Source organism: Nomascus leucogenys, chromosome 24 (genome assembly GCF_006542625.1).
Source record: "Nomascus leucogenys isolate Asia chromosome 24, Asia_NLE_v1, whole genome shotgun sequence".
Taxonomy (NCBI): Eukaryota; Metazoa; Chordata; class Mammalia; order Primates; family Hylobatidae; genus Nomascus; species Nomascus leucogenys.
The window spans coordinates 13,364,802-13,379,318 of NC_044404.1; the positions used below are offsets into that span (position 1 = coordinate 13,364,802).

General features: G+C 49.7%; 1 protein-coding gene across 1 annotated transcript in view; it reads right to left on the reverse strand.

Annotated features, from left to right (window-relative positions):
- Positions 1-13,039, reverse strand: part of DHRS3 (dehydrogenase/reductase 3) — a 50,160-nt gene extending 37,121 nt beyond the window's left edge. The window contains exon 1 of the mRNA XM_030805565.1: positions 11,928-13,039. Coding sequence (XP_030661425.1) covers positions 11,928-12,122 — 195 coding nt within the window. The 5' untranslated portion in view covers positions 12,123-13,039. The remainder of the gene's footprint in view (positions 1-11,927) is intronic.
- Between the last annotated feature and the right edge of the window lie 1,478 nt (positions 13,040-14,517).

Genomic DNA, 14,517 nt, shown 5'->3' on the forward strand with positions numbered 1-14,517 from the left:
AAGTCATGTATAGTATCAGCCATGTATATTAGCAGCCATGTATGTTACCACAATCATGTACAGTACTGCAGTTACATACAGTATCAGTCAATGTATATTACCACAGTTATGTATATTAGCACAATCATGTATAGTACTAGAGTCATGTATATTATCAGTTATATATAGTACCACAGCCATGTACAGCACCACATCATGTATATAGTACTACAGTCATATATAGTAACAGTCATGTAGAATACCACAGTCATATACAATACCATGTCCTGTACAGTACCATAGTCATTAATAGTACCATGTATATTAATAGTACCATGTATAGTAATAGTGCCATGTATATTCCTACATTCATGCTTTTACCACAATCATGTACAAAGGGTCTTCAAAAAGTTCAAGGAAAATGCATATTATGAAAAAACTAGGCATATATTTGAGATTTTTTTTGCCCCAAAATAAGTAACTTGTTATAACATGACTAAATGGGATCTATTTTGAGGCACTAAGAAGGATAAGACATCAGTTTGAAAAGAAGTCCTATCAGAGCAACATAAATTCTACTAAAACTGAAACAAAAACGAATATCAAATTTACAGTGAAGCTTGCTTAGATGGAAGAATGGTGAAATCGCTGATACTTTATGAAAAGTTTATGGGGACAATGCCCCAAAGAAATCAGCAGTTGGTTGGGCGCGGTGCCTCACACCTGTAATCCCAGCACTTTGGGAGGCCGAGGCAGGCGGATCACAAGGTCAAGAGACCGAGATCATCCTGGTCAACGTGGTGAAATCCCGTCTCTACTAAAAATACAAAAATTAGCCAGGCATGGTGATGTGCACCTGTAGTCCCAGCTACTTGGGAGGCTGAGGCAGGAGAATTGCTTGAACCCAGGAGGCAGAGGTTGCAGTGAGCTGAAATCATGTCACTGCACTCCAGCCTGGCGACAGAGTGAGACTCTGTCTCAAAAAACAAAAAAAAGAAATCAGCAGTAGTTAATAAATGGATAACTTTTTAAGAAGGGATGAGACGATGTTGAAGATAAAGCCTGAAGTGCCAGACCATCCACATCAAATTAGAAAGAAAAAGTTGATCTTGTTTGTGCTCTAACTGAAGAGGACTGACAATTAACAGCAAAAAAAAAAAAAAAAAATAGCCAATACCATAGACATCTCCATTGGTTCCGTGTACACAATTCTGACTGAAAAATTAAAGTTGAACAAACTTTCCACTTGATGGGCACCAAAACTACTGCATCCAGATCAGGTGCAGATGAGAGCAAAGCTTTCAATGAAAATTTTATTTTATTTATTTATTTACTATTTATTTATTTATTTATTTACTTTTTTTGAGACCAAGTTTCACTCTTGTTGTCCAGGCTGGAGTGCAATGACGTGATCTTGGCTCACGGCAACCTCCGCCTCCCGGGTTCAAGCAATTCTCCTGCCTCAGCCTCCTGAGTAGCTGAGATTACAGGCATGCGCCACTATGCCCAGCTAATTTTTTTTTTTTTTTTTTTTTTTTTTTGCATTTTTAGTAGAGACGGGGTTTCTCCATGTTGGTCAGGCAGGTCTCAAACTCCCGACCTCAGGTGATCCACCTGCCTTGGCCTCCCAAAGTGCTGGGATTACAGGTGTGAGCCACCACATCTGGCTGCTTTCAATGAAAATTTTAAACAAGTGGGATCAAGATCTTGAAGCATTTCTTCAAAGAACTGTAAGAGAGGATGAAGCATTAACCACTACAATCCTGAAGACAAGGCACAATCAAAGCAATGGCTACCAAGAGGTGGATGTGGCCCAGTCAAAGCAAAAGCAGACCGGCCAAGAGCAAAGGTCATGGCAATAGTTTTTTTGGGATGTTCAAGGCATTTTGCTTGTTAACTTTCTGGAGAGACAAGAACAATAATATCTGCTTATAATGAGAGCGTTTTGAGAAAGTTAGCCAAACCTTCAGCAGAAAAACACCCAGGAAAGCCTCGCCAGATGGTCGTGCTCCACTAAGACAAGGTTCCCATTCATTCCTCTCATCAAACAAGGACAATTTTGTGAGGGTTTTGATGGGAAATCATTAGGCATCCACTTTACAGTCCTGATTTGGCTCTTTCTGACTTCCTTTTGTTTCCTAATCTTAAAAAATCTTTAAAGGGTGATCCAGTTAGGCTTTGTGTCCCCACCCAAATCTCATCTTGAATTATAATCCCCATAATCCCATCTGCCAAGGGAGAGATGAGGTAGCCATAATTGGATCATGGGAGTGTTTCCTCTATGCTGTTCTCATGACAGTGAGTGAGTTCTCACGTGATCTGATGGTTTTATAAGTGTTCGGTAGCTCCTCCTAAGTTCATTCTCCTTCCTGCCGCCTTGTGAAGAAGGTGCCTTGCTTCCCCTTCTCCTTCCGCCATGACGGTAAGTTTCCTGCGGCCTCCTCAGCCATGCGAGTCAACTAACTGTGAGTCAGTTAACTTCTTTCCTTTATAAATTACTCAGTCTCTAATATTTCCCTATAGCAATGTGAGAAAGGACTAAGACAAAGGGCATCCATTTTTCTTCAGCTAATGATGTAAAAAAAAGGCTGTATTGACATGGCTGAACTCTCAGGACCTTCAGTTATTTAGGGATGGACTAGATGGCTGGTATCATTGCTTACAAAAGTGTCTTGTAACTTGATGAAGCTTATGTTGAGAAATAAAATATACATATTTGTATATATGTGTGTGTGTGCATATGGAGAGAGGGAGAGAGACGCAGTCTTGCTCTGTTGCCCAGGCTGAAGTGCAGTGGTGAGATCTCCACTCACTGCAACCTCCGCCTCCCGGGTTCAAGTGATTCTCCTGCCTCAGTCTCCCGAGTAGCTGGGATCACAGGCATACACCACCGTGCCAGATAATTTTTGTATTTTTAGTAGAGATGGGGTCTCATCCTGTTGGACAGGCTGGTCTCGAATGCCTGATGTCAAGTGATCTGCCCGCCTCGGCCTCCCACGGTACTGGGATTACAGGAGTGAGCCACTGTGCCTGGCCTGTATTTTTTATTTTCATCCTTTAATTCCATTTTCCACCACCTTTTTGAAGCCCCCTTGTATATTACCACAGTCATATATATTACCAATCACGTATGGTACCACAGACATGTAGAGCACCACGGTCATGAATATTACTAGGAATGCAAAGAAGCCATCAGCATCCAGTTCGGAAGCCACAGGAGTCCAAGCAAGAGTGAACGATGTGAGTCTGTGCCCACCCTGCACCCTCTCGCCTCCTCCCTGCTCCCCAGCACCCTGGAAAGCCTGGACAAAGGAATGACATCACTGCTCGAGGATCCTGCTGAAGTCATGCTGAGAAGGGCTGCCTCCTTTTAATTTTCAAGTGTTGGTTGATTGATGGTGGTGTCCTCTTTTCCTCCTGCCCCCTGCCCCTGCCTGTGTCATTGCCCTCACTGACATCATGACAATGACTCACAGAATCAAAGGGTAGAAGGGACCCGGGAGGTTGTCCAGAACCTAACCTCCCCCAGTGCAGAAATCTCGACACCATGTTTGCTTAAAGAGCAACCTGTTCCAAAGGGCAGGAAGGTGTTTCTCTTGCAGGGCCCAGGTCTGCATTTTCAAGCTCTCCCCACGGGCCTAGCGTGGGCCTCCAGAACCATCTAGAACAGGTCCCATGCCTCTGTGGTACTGGAATGCAGCTGATACCCTCTCCTGCCTCTTAAGCAGTCAACTATATTCCCATGGATTTGCCACCCAACCCATCATGGCTTCTAGCCCTTGTCACCCAGCCTGCTCCCTGTATACCTTCCAGTTGGTCAAGGGCCCTGTCAAAGTGCTGGCCCACATGGACACAATGCCCCAGAAGTCGTTTGACAAAGCAGGACTGACAAGCATCTCCTTCACTCTGAGCACCAGCACAGTTATCTGCTTTTATTTAGAGGGGTTAAGCACTACTGCCGTTAGAAGCCTGCTTGTTGGTGTCAACTCATCCTTCCACAGTGTCAGATTTTTCAATCTGGGGATGGTGGTCACTCCAGGAACACTAAGTGCCACAAGGAGAGAACCTTGTTTATGAGGTTCCCTGCTGCATCTCCAAGGCCTAGTTTGCTGAATCAATGAACGGGGGCAACGTAGTCACGATTCCTCGGAGCCGTGTCACCCTGAAGCTGGTTGTCACTCCTCACCTAAGTTACCAGCAAGAAAGATCAGGATCTGGCTAGGAGCAGGGCTGCCCAGCAGAGCCCCGAGGGCTGGATGCCAGCTGCCTCCCACCCCCTCCAACAGTGCCACCCTGGCCTGCCTAGATTCTCCACTTCCCTCAGCCCAGACACTTCCATCTTGACGGTAAAGATATCAGAGGAGGCCCTCAGCATCCTCTAAAACTCTAGTGCAATGCTGACAGCATTCCCTGAGCTCTGGGAAGCTCTCAAAGAAGGTGGCAAAGCAAGTCTGGGTGATATTCTTGGAGGAGGCATGGAGATCCGGCAGCCTCCTAGCAGGTCCCCCACTCCTGGCCTGACACCTCCACCGCCTGCCTGTCACAGCAGCCAGGGGATCCTGCTAAGGCTTGGATGAGGGCATGACGCTTGAGTCCTGGGGCCAGCTAGGTCTACCTGTCCTACATGGGAACCTGTCCCCCTTAGTTCTTCCTCCCCACTCACTCACTGCTCCAGCCACACTGGCCACCTCTCGGTCCTCAGACACTCCACTCTCTCCTCAGAGCCCTTGCTCTGTCCTCTCCCTGGAACGCTACTGCTCCCTTCCCACCATGCCCTCGCCTCCTTCAGGTCTTTCCTCGTGTCTCCTTCTCAGTGTGACCTTCCTTATACCCTACCTAGAATCTCAGGCCCTTGCATTCCCATCCTTCCTGCCTCATTGGTTTTTTCCTCATTGTTTATGATGACAATTCAATGTGCTGATTTATTTATTTATTTATTTATTTATTTATTTATTTTTTGAGACAGAGTCTCCCACTGTTGCTCAGGCTGGAGTGCAGTGGAATGATCTCTGCTCACTGCAACCTCCACCTCCCAGGTTCAAGCAATTCTCATGCCTCAGCCTCCCAAGTAGCTGGGATTACAGGTGCGCTCCACCATGCCCAGCATTTTGGGTTTTTTTGTATTATTAGTAGAGACGGAGGTTTCACCATGTTGGGTCAGGCTGGTCTTGAATTCCTGACCTCAAGTGTTCTGCCTGCCTTAGCCTCCTAAAGTGCTGGGATTACAGGCTTGAGAATATGCTGTTCTACTGATCTTGCTTTCTATCTGTCTCCCTTACTAAAATGCCAGCTCTCACTACATGGGTGGGGATTTTCATCTGCTTTGCTCCTTGCATGCCTTCAGTGCCCAGAACAGCGCCTGGCATATAGTAGGTGCTCAATAAATGTGCTGAATGTATGAATAAGTGAATAAATGAATGAGTTCCCACCAACCATTCATTTGCTAACCCGGCACTTTCTTGTTGAGAATCTAGGCATGTGCTCATTTTCAGATTCTAAGATCTCACTCATTTCAGGGGTGCCACAGCAGATGAGCACACATTTGGGCATGCTAGTGTCTAAATAGACTCACTTTTCTCATTTCCAATGGGCTTCAGTGGTTTCCTAATCCTCATGGTTCATCTGAATAATATGTTTGAAATGTTTCAAGTATCTTATGGACTTACATTTTTGGATTGTGTCTCCTGAAGACAACGGTGGGCACGACCTCATAAAATTCTAGGTGTGTTCATGCTTTTGTCCAAGGATAAGGGAGAACGTGTAGTGTGTGGGACCCATCCCGCACTGATACTCAAAACTGTGGCAGGATATCGCTGGTAGTGGCAGGTTAAGACAAGGGCTTTTGTTACGGCGATTGTGACAACCAGATACACTTCCTGGGTAGAAAGGACACCTCATAAATACAGCCGAGATCACTTTCTCAAAGCAGATGGCCTCGGCAAGTACCAAGATGGAAATGAACCAGAGAAAGTAACTGCAATGATGCAGAGATCAGAAGGGCTTGGAAGGGATCTGTGCAGCCATAAACAAGTGCGCTTCACCTGAAAAGATAGAAGCTCAGAAGAGCTTGAAGTCGAAACGAGAATTAGCAGAAGGGCTGGGTACACTGAAAATGAACTTGACTCAGATTCAATATTACTAGATGGAGGAGGCATTCCTGAAAGCCCAAATAGACAAGTTGGTGAATTTAGGAGAAAAAAACAGGAAATTTTGTTTGACATGCTAGTTAGGGAACTTGGGTCCCTTATTCCCTTAGAAGCGACAGTTTGGAAATATTAACGTCTTCTGCAAGAGCTGAAATAAATCCACGGCAGACAGCTACCTGTTGAGGAGTTTTAAACGGGTGTGGGGCTCGGCGGAGCTGGGACACAGCACATCTTCCAACTCTGAGTTGCTTCTTTTTCATTTGGTGGCATCTGATGACTAGCAAAGCCTGAGATCATCAGTGATGGGGACAGATGCTTTCTTCACCCGGAAGTCTCCTGCTTGCAACTCAGGGAAGCCTGGTAATCCATTGCTTTCTTGGGTTGACTGATCTGTAAGATGAGAATTTTCGAGCATGCCAGGATCTTAGGGATCATTGTAACCCCTCTCATTTTATAGGTGTGCTTCTCAGCTGCAACCTGGAGAAGGTAGTAACTTTTCCAGGGTCAAGAACCCAGTCCTGGCCGGGTGTGGAAGCTCACACCTGTAATCCCAGCACTTTGGAAGGCCAAGAAGGGAGGATTGCTTGAGCCCAAGAGTTCGAGACTAACCTAAGCAACATAGCAAGACTCCCGTCTCTATTTTTAAATAAATAAATAAGTAAGTAAATAAATAAATAAATAAAAGCTTAGTCTCTGGCCTCCCGCACAGGTGAGCAAGACTGCAGGGGGGCGTGGTCCCAGAGGTAGACACCCACCCTTGTTCCCCCAAGGGAAGGGCCTGGGGGAGTAAGAAGATGTTTGTCTATTCATGAGACAGCCTCATTTGTAAGGTCAGTTGTGACCGATGCTCCAAGTGGAAACACTTCTAGATGTCACAGGTAGAACAGGTAGCCTACCTGCCTGCTTTCAGGCTGCACAGAGTGAGGAGGGAGAGATGGGCCACTGCTCTCTCCCCTGTAAATTGGTTAGTGCAGCTGTTTTGGCCTGATGACTCTAGGGACCCACAGATGACCTGTCTGGACCCTTCTCTTCTCTTTCTCTCTTTTCCTATTCTCACCAGTACTGACCTGACTCAGAGTCTGAGGTATAAACTCCCTGCTTACCTCCTTATCCCACAATACAGTGTTTTCTTGCTTCCCTTTCCACTTCCCTCCCACAATTCCAGCCAGGTAGAGCTTTTGATCAGGTGGTTTCTTGCACCTAGATTGCCCTTGTCACACCCCTTCTGGTTGAAACTCTTGACCTTCTTCAAGGCTCAGTCAAATGCTCCTTCCTTCATGAAACCTTTCATGAGTGCTTGCTATAAATTAACTGCTCCTCTGCACTTCCACCGTGTGGCATCCCCCAGACTTCATGCCCATCCAGAACTTCAGAATGTCACCTCATTTGGAAAGAGAGTTTTTGGAGCTATAACTAGTTAAGGATCTTGAGATGCAATCACACTGGATTTAGTATGTGCCCTGAATCCAATAACTAGTGTCCTTATAAGAAGATGATGGGGGTGGGCATGGTGGCTCACACCTGTAATCTGAGCACTTTGGGAGGCTGAGGCTGGTGGATCACCTGAGGTTGGGAGTTCGAGACCAGCCTGACCAACATGGAGAAACCCCATCTCTACTAAAAATACAAAATGAGTTGGGCATGGTGGCATGCACGCCTGTAATCCCAGTTACTCGGGAGGCTGAGACAGGAGAATCGCTTGAATCTGGGAGGCAGAAGTTGCAGTGAGCCAAGATCACGCCATTGCACTCCAGCCTGGGCAATAAGAGTGACACTCTGTTTCAAAAAAAAAAAAAAGGAGATGATGGGACCTAGACACACACAGCAAGGAAGGCCATGGGATGATGAAAGGAGAGATTGGAGCCATGCTTCCACAAGCCAAGGAGCATCAGGAGCCACCAGGAGCTGCAAGAGATGACGAAGGATCTTCCCCTAGAGTCTTCGAGTGGAGAGGAACCCGGAACCCTGCTGATGCCTTGATTTCAGACTTCTGGCCTCCAGAACCACAAGAAACTACATTTTGTCGTGGTAAGCCATCAAGTTTGTGCTAATTTGTCATGGTAACCACAGGAAGCACATACACATGGTGATTTGTGCCCTCACTGTAAGCCCCTGGCCACACTCTAGGTCTTTATTCATCTTTGCTACATTTTCCTACAGGCCCAGAGCTGCGCCAAACACCGAACAGATACCCCAGGTAGGTTTGCTAAGCTAGGTCTCTCAGAGACGGTGTCAAGGGACTTATGAGCTTGGGCTGGCCCCAGGGCTAGGGATGGGAAGGACACAGGACTTGCTGAGTGGAAGTGCCGGAGAATGGGGTTCATAAATCTACTCACAGTGCTAGTTCCTAGCTGGGTGCTTTAGGAACAGGGCTATCTATCCACATGCTGTAAATTCACTGACAGCAAGACAGAACTCCAAGCCAGTTCCCATACTACCCTCCGGAAATACCTCCCCTCAGACTACCTCTCTGAAATGGGAATTGAGTTTTTTTGTTTGTTTGTTTTTGAGACAGAGTTTTGCTCTGTCGCCAAGGCTGGAGTGCAATGGCGTGATCTAGGCTCACTGCAACCTCCACCTCCCGGGTTCAAGCACTTCTCCTGCCTCAGCGTCCCGAGTAGCTGGGATTACAGGTGCTTACCACCATGCCTGGATAATTTTTTGTATTTTTAGTGGAGATGGGGATTCACCATGTTGGCCAGGCTGGTCTCGAACTCCTGACCTCAAGTGATCTGCCTGCCTCAGCCTCCCAAAGTGCTGGGATTACAGGCATGAGCCACTGCTCCCAGCCAAGGTCCTGGAGTTCTTGACATGGTGTTAGGCCCATGTATGTTGCCCACCTCCCAAGGTTTGCAATCATGGCCCAAGACTTTCATCCGGCCACTTGCTTGATACCAAACCAAAGGCTGGAATGGCCCCTACAAATACTTCTAAATGAACGGTCCACTTGTCCTCCCAGGGGCTCCTGCTAACACCGTGTCAAACTCAAAGACTGGAGCCTGGGCTGACCACTAGCCAGAAGTTAGTTCCCTTGGAGGGAAGGGGAATAAGCTTAAGGTTTGTGAATGCTTTTGTGGAAGGAATTCTAGGAGGGCATAGAAAATTAATTTACACCTGCAGACCCTAACTATGACTGGCCCTGCCTCTGTCTGCCGCAGTGCACTGTGGGTAAGGAGAGATGTGTCCTGAGCTTTCAAATTCTTACAGCCTTAGTGTGCCTTTAAAAAAAAAAACCCTCGCTTATTTGGGCCACCTTTGCACCCTAAGGCTCACCACCACCCACAAATATTGCCAAATCCTATTTAACTCAAGGTCATTATGGGAAACTGGGTTGTCAACTCTCCCTCCTTCCCAAATAAACAAATAACTCCTGGACATGTCAGCTCTCTGCAGAGACTCTGGTACTCCTTTTTTTTTTTTTTCTTTTTGGGGTCTTCCCCCCAGATCCAATCCCACCAGAATCTAGGCTGGGAAGCTCTCAGATGCAGCCACCAGAATCTAGGCTGGGAAGCTCTCAGATGCAGCCTCCACTTCCATCAAGAGGAGAAGGAACGTCATCTGTGGTTCCACACAGCCGCCCCCTGTCTAGTATCACTGCAGGCTGCGGGTGGCACTGGCCCTCTCTGGTCCAGTACTCTTGGGCCACCCCCAAGCCCACTGTTCACACCTGTCCCCAACCATAAATTCCCCACTCCCTCAACACTTGACCCTTTGTTCCCAACCCCACTAGGCCCCAAAACACTCCTGGCTCTGGGGGTTTGTCCCAAAGTCCTCTCACTGGTGTTAGGCAAGAAGCCACAATTCCAAACTCCCCACCATGACAGCAAACAGAAGCCTCATTATAAAGTGTAGCTCCAGTAATTGGTCAGATAATGTCGAGTTACAGGGAGCGCTGCTGGTCATCCTGACGAGTCAGATGACTGAACCAAGCATGAATGGCACTCGAAGTTTCACAGGCCCCCATGGATCCTGTTTTTGTTTTTGGTGACCCTGACACCAATTTAAGACATATTTCTAATTGGCCCTGGCTGGATTCCCTGGAAGAGGACGTCCAGTCCAAGTTAGGTGGGGTTTGGTTCTCGGTGCGTGAACTTGCAGGCTCCACTCTGTACTATCACACCCACCCCCCAATGCCATACACTTCTTTCAATTTAGGATTGTTTATAGTCAGTCGAGTTTTTCCAGATTGACTAAGAGTTCCTCATCTGCCTACTGTAGTCAGCTACAAGAACAGTAAAAGAGACCTAGGACTTGGGCCAGCTGGAAGACTCAGAAAAAAGTCTCTGTGGGATGCAGACAGCTAAAGAATGACAATCACATGCAATTGTCCCAAACCCCACATCCCCCCGCAAAGGACACCCTCATCTGCCCTTTTGAGACCCCTTCACAAAGAGCTTCGGGAGCCCTTTTATGGGGCATCGCCTCAAGGAAATGAAACTGCTGAGAACAACTCTGATTTCCCCTTATTCGTTGTGTCCAAGGGTTAAAAACACTTCCCAACTCCTCCTCCAAATGCAAGGTCAAGCGGCTGTCCAAACCACCCAAGGAGAAGAGGGAGTCCTGGACAGCCAGACCCCTGCTAGCTTGGCCACCACAGGCTCCGGCCAGCCCGGCTAGGGAAGAGTTAATCGGATCGGCTTTGGCTGATAGTTCAGGCTCCAAAGTTCAGTCCCAGTCAGAGCCACCCCGGAGGAATTGTAAATCTCAGGGCAGTATTTAACAAAACAAAAGCAACCTGGAATTACATGCAGGTTTGGTTTTCTACAGTACATATTTACTTAATCCCCAAGGTATGCGGCTCCATGTCAGATCAGCTGGCTTTGCGGCCCTTTCACCCCCCTAGTTCACAACAGTTTAAGTTTCAAACTAATTCCCTGTTTTCTCTTTTCCTCTTCACAGGGCTGGCTGGAGACAGCCTGGCCTGCCTCCCTCTCCCGATGGCTCTGGTCACCGGGTGAGTCAGCCTGGCCTGGGCTGGGAGTTGGGTGACAGCCTGCTCACTCTCCCCACTCTCTGGCACCAGGTCTCCAAAACCTGGAGCAAGGGGTGCCAGGACCACCAAAAAGTTAAAGGCCGTGTCTGGTGGGCAGGACCCTCCTTGCAGCACCACCTTCCAGCTAAATGGGGAGGGATCCCTGGGGTTGTACTGGGGGGAGGGGACAGGGTTGAAGGTGAGAACAAGGGCTCTTTATCAGTAGCTGCTTACCCTGGCCTCCTCTTTCCTGCTTTCCAAACACCTGGGCCTCTCAGTGTCGGTCCGGCCAGACTACTACATCCAAGACCGCTCTTCCCTTTTCAAACCCAAACCAAGTACCCCCTCTCGTGTCTTCAGAGCTGCAGCCGCCCAGGTTGGGGCTGGGTAGCGGGTTGCCAAGGAAAATACGAGGCGCCAGCTAGCAGGCGGCTCCCAGCTCTACCCAGGAGTGCGCACACCCTGCACTCACCAGGGTGGCGGCAAGAAAAAGGGGGGAAGGCGGGGGAGGGGGGCACAACACCTTCCTTTGGGAGGCAGGAATGTGGGAAATGGGTGGGTCTCCTAAGTTTCAGGGTGGGGGTGAATAGCCCAGTCAGCCAGCCACCGATCCCAAAGGAGCGGATCAACTCTGAACCTGCCAAAAAAGACAGTCCGGTGCCCGGGAAATTTACAAGGTGAAACCGACTAGCTCAGCACTCGTGGGTGGCGCAGAGAAGTGGGGTGGCCGGCGACTCTCAGCTCCCGGGCGCGGGATCCCGCAGCGGCAGCAGGTGGGCTCACCCCAGCCCCTGCGGCCCCCCACTCCCTGGAGTCGCAGTGCCTGGTACCTTTCTGGCGCCGCGCTCCGCGAACTCGCGGGCGAGCTGACGCCCGATGCCTCTCCCGCCGCCGGTGATGAGGACGTTCTCCCGCGACAGGTCCCGCAGCTTGGCGGGCAGCACCAGTCCGACGGCTGCTTTCACCACCAGATAGATCATCTGTAGAGGGAACACCACCAGCGCGCCCAGCCGTTTCCACACCATCCTCCGCGCCGCGGAGCCGGGCAGGGGGCGAAACTCCCCGGGCCGAGCAATACAGGAATTAAAAAACACCCCGAACAATAAATAGTAAACCGAATAAGGAGGAGAGAGGCGTCCCACCTGGCCACTCTTGAAATCACCTCTTCCCAAATGCAAAGCACCGGGTGAGAAAAAGAAAAAAAAAAAAAAAAGATAAATTCTCCTCTGGGGGAGAAAAAGCGTCTCCTAAGGTTGGGACGGTAAAAGACGTGGAGGGGGAAGCCGGAGGTGGAAAGTTCTAACAAGAAGTTTCTTGCCCCAGCAGCCGTTTCGGCTGGGGAATTCTCAGGTAATGTTTACAGACTGACAGAGGAGTTTAGGGAGGGGAAGAAAAAAAAAAAAAAAAAGGCACCAACCACACGCGCGCACCCTGCCTCGGTCGCGCGGTTTCAAAGTGCAAGATTAAAAAAAAAAAAAAAAAAAAAAAAAGGCTGTTTCCAAATTGTAGCGCCCCCACCCCCACCCCGTCTCCAGGAAAAAAAAAAAAAGTGGGGGGAAAAAGTGCTTGGAGCTCCCAATTTCAGCCCGCGAAAGTCTCCCGACTCATTGCTATTCTTGGGCTCAGGAAATTGCTTAAACGCGATCTGATTGCCAGCAACGTGCAGGAGAAGTGGGGGGTCCGGGTGTCAGTTTCTTTACGTGCAGCGCTCGCCCTCGCGCGCGCTCGCTCGCTCCGGCTTCCTCCCTCCCTCTCTGTTCCAGCAGAGGCTGGGAGTTGCCGCTCGATCCAGCTCCCCTTCTCTCCCTTTTTAGCATTTATTGCCTTCTTTTTGTCCTTTCCAACTTGGAGAGGGTCCGGGTGTGGAGCGCGCGTGGATCGGACGCCTTGGTCTGCGCGGCCCTATTCATTCGCTCCCCGGGCAGCCGCGTCGCGGAGAGGGCGGCCCCTTTTTCCCCCATTTTTTTAATACCCCATTAAGCCTGATTGACAGTTAAAGTTGTTGGGAGGCTTCACTACCGTTCCTCTGAGTGGCTGCTGCGGCCTCCCCTCCCCCTGCGCCGTCGCGGGGAGCGCGCATAAGGCGCGCACTCGGGCTCGCCGGGACTCGCGCTCTCCCGGGACTGGCTCCCCTCTCTGCAAGCCGGGACTTGCCGCCGGTGTCCCTGAGGGCTCGCAGCTGTAACTCGAACACGCTGGAACCGACTCCGGCGAGCCGGCTGCCTTCTCGAGACATTCCTCCTTGCCTGGGCCGCCCGCGGGCCAGGTGATCACCCCTGAGTGTGGAGCAGGCCCGGGGGAGCTTGCGTATGCCTTGATCCAACCAGGTCACCCAGGGTTTTATTTCAGGTCATTTGGTCATCCCCGGCCTCCAGGTAGGATCAGGAAGCCACTCCTCACCTTTGCCCGGACCTCTTCTGTGTTCACTTAGAGTGGACTTTTAAAAGCCTGACCCAAGTCCCTCACGATGCTTAGGGGGAAGCCTCTGGGGAGCAGGACTTTGCTTTGAGGGGAGGGAGTAGTCAGGGTAAAGGAACCTCTGCTCCGGGTGCCAATAAAATCCCCATAAGATTAGCTGGGAGCATATTTATTGCTCATCTGAGCTAGAATTACCTTGACTGACAGCAATTTCCTTAATAACAAAAGCCTGCAAACAAAACGTCCTATTCCTGCGCCCCTGTGCTGTGCAGCCAGCGTCTCCTGTCCTTGGGTCTCCCTGGACTGCCCTGGCGGGGCACCCACCTTCTAACCTCCTGCCCTTCCCGACCGGAATGTCTCCCCTGCTAGAGGGTGGGACCGAGCTATTTAGAGTTGTCTGTTGCAGGAAGTCTGGGAGGTGAGTCACTAAAAAGCAGCCCCAGTTCAAAGTGCTGATGGGACTTGCCTCCCGCCCCCCTGCACGTTCCCGGGGCCGGAGGAGCGAGAGCGAAGCAGGGAGCTGCCCTGTAATCTGGGGCAGCCGTTTCCAGCCCGCGACTTGTTCAGACGGCGATTCCTGGGCCTCACCCCCAGAGATTCTGATTCAGCAGGGCTGGGTGCGCTGGGATCGGTACTTTTAATGCTCCGCCCGGGTGAGAAAGTCACTTCGAAAAACGCTGATCTGCGGGGAGGGGAGGCTGGGATTACCTCGTCACCTGCAAAGACCTAGTTCTGGGGAGAAGTTCTGCAGGTGAGGATCTTCCTTCTGGGTGAAAAGCCACTGGAAGAGCAAAAGGCGGGAGAGGCTTAGGATGAGCAACTGTCCTGCACTGAGGGCCTATATTCTGACACTTAGTCCTTCCCCTGACCTTGCAATCGGGGGACTATTATCCCATCGTCCAGGTTACCCAGCCAGGACGTGCAGAAGGGGGATCCCAATCCAGACCTCTTCCCACTCTGACCAGACGGGAGGAGACAAGTGGAGGATGGGGTTCAGCTAAG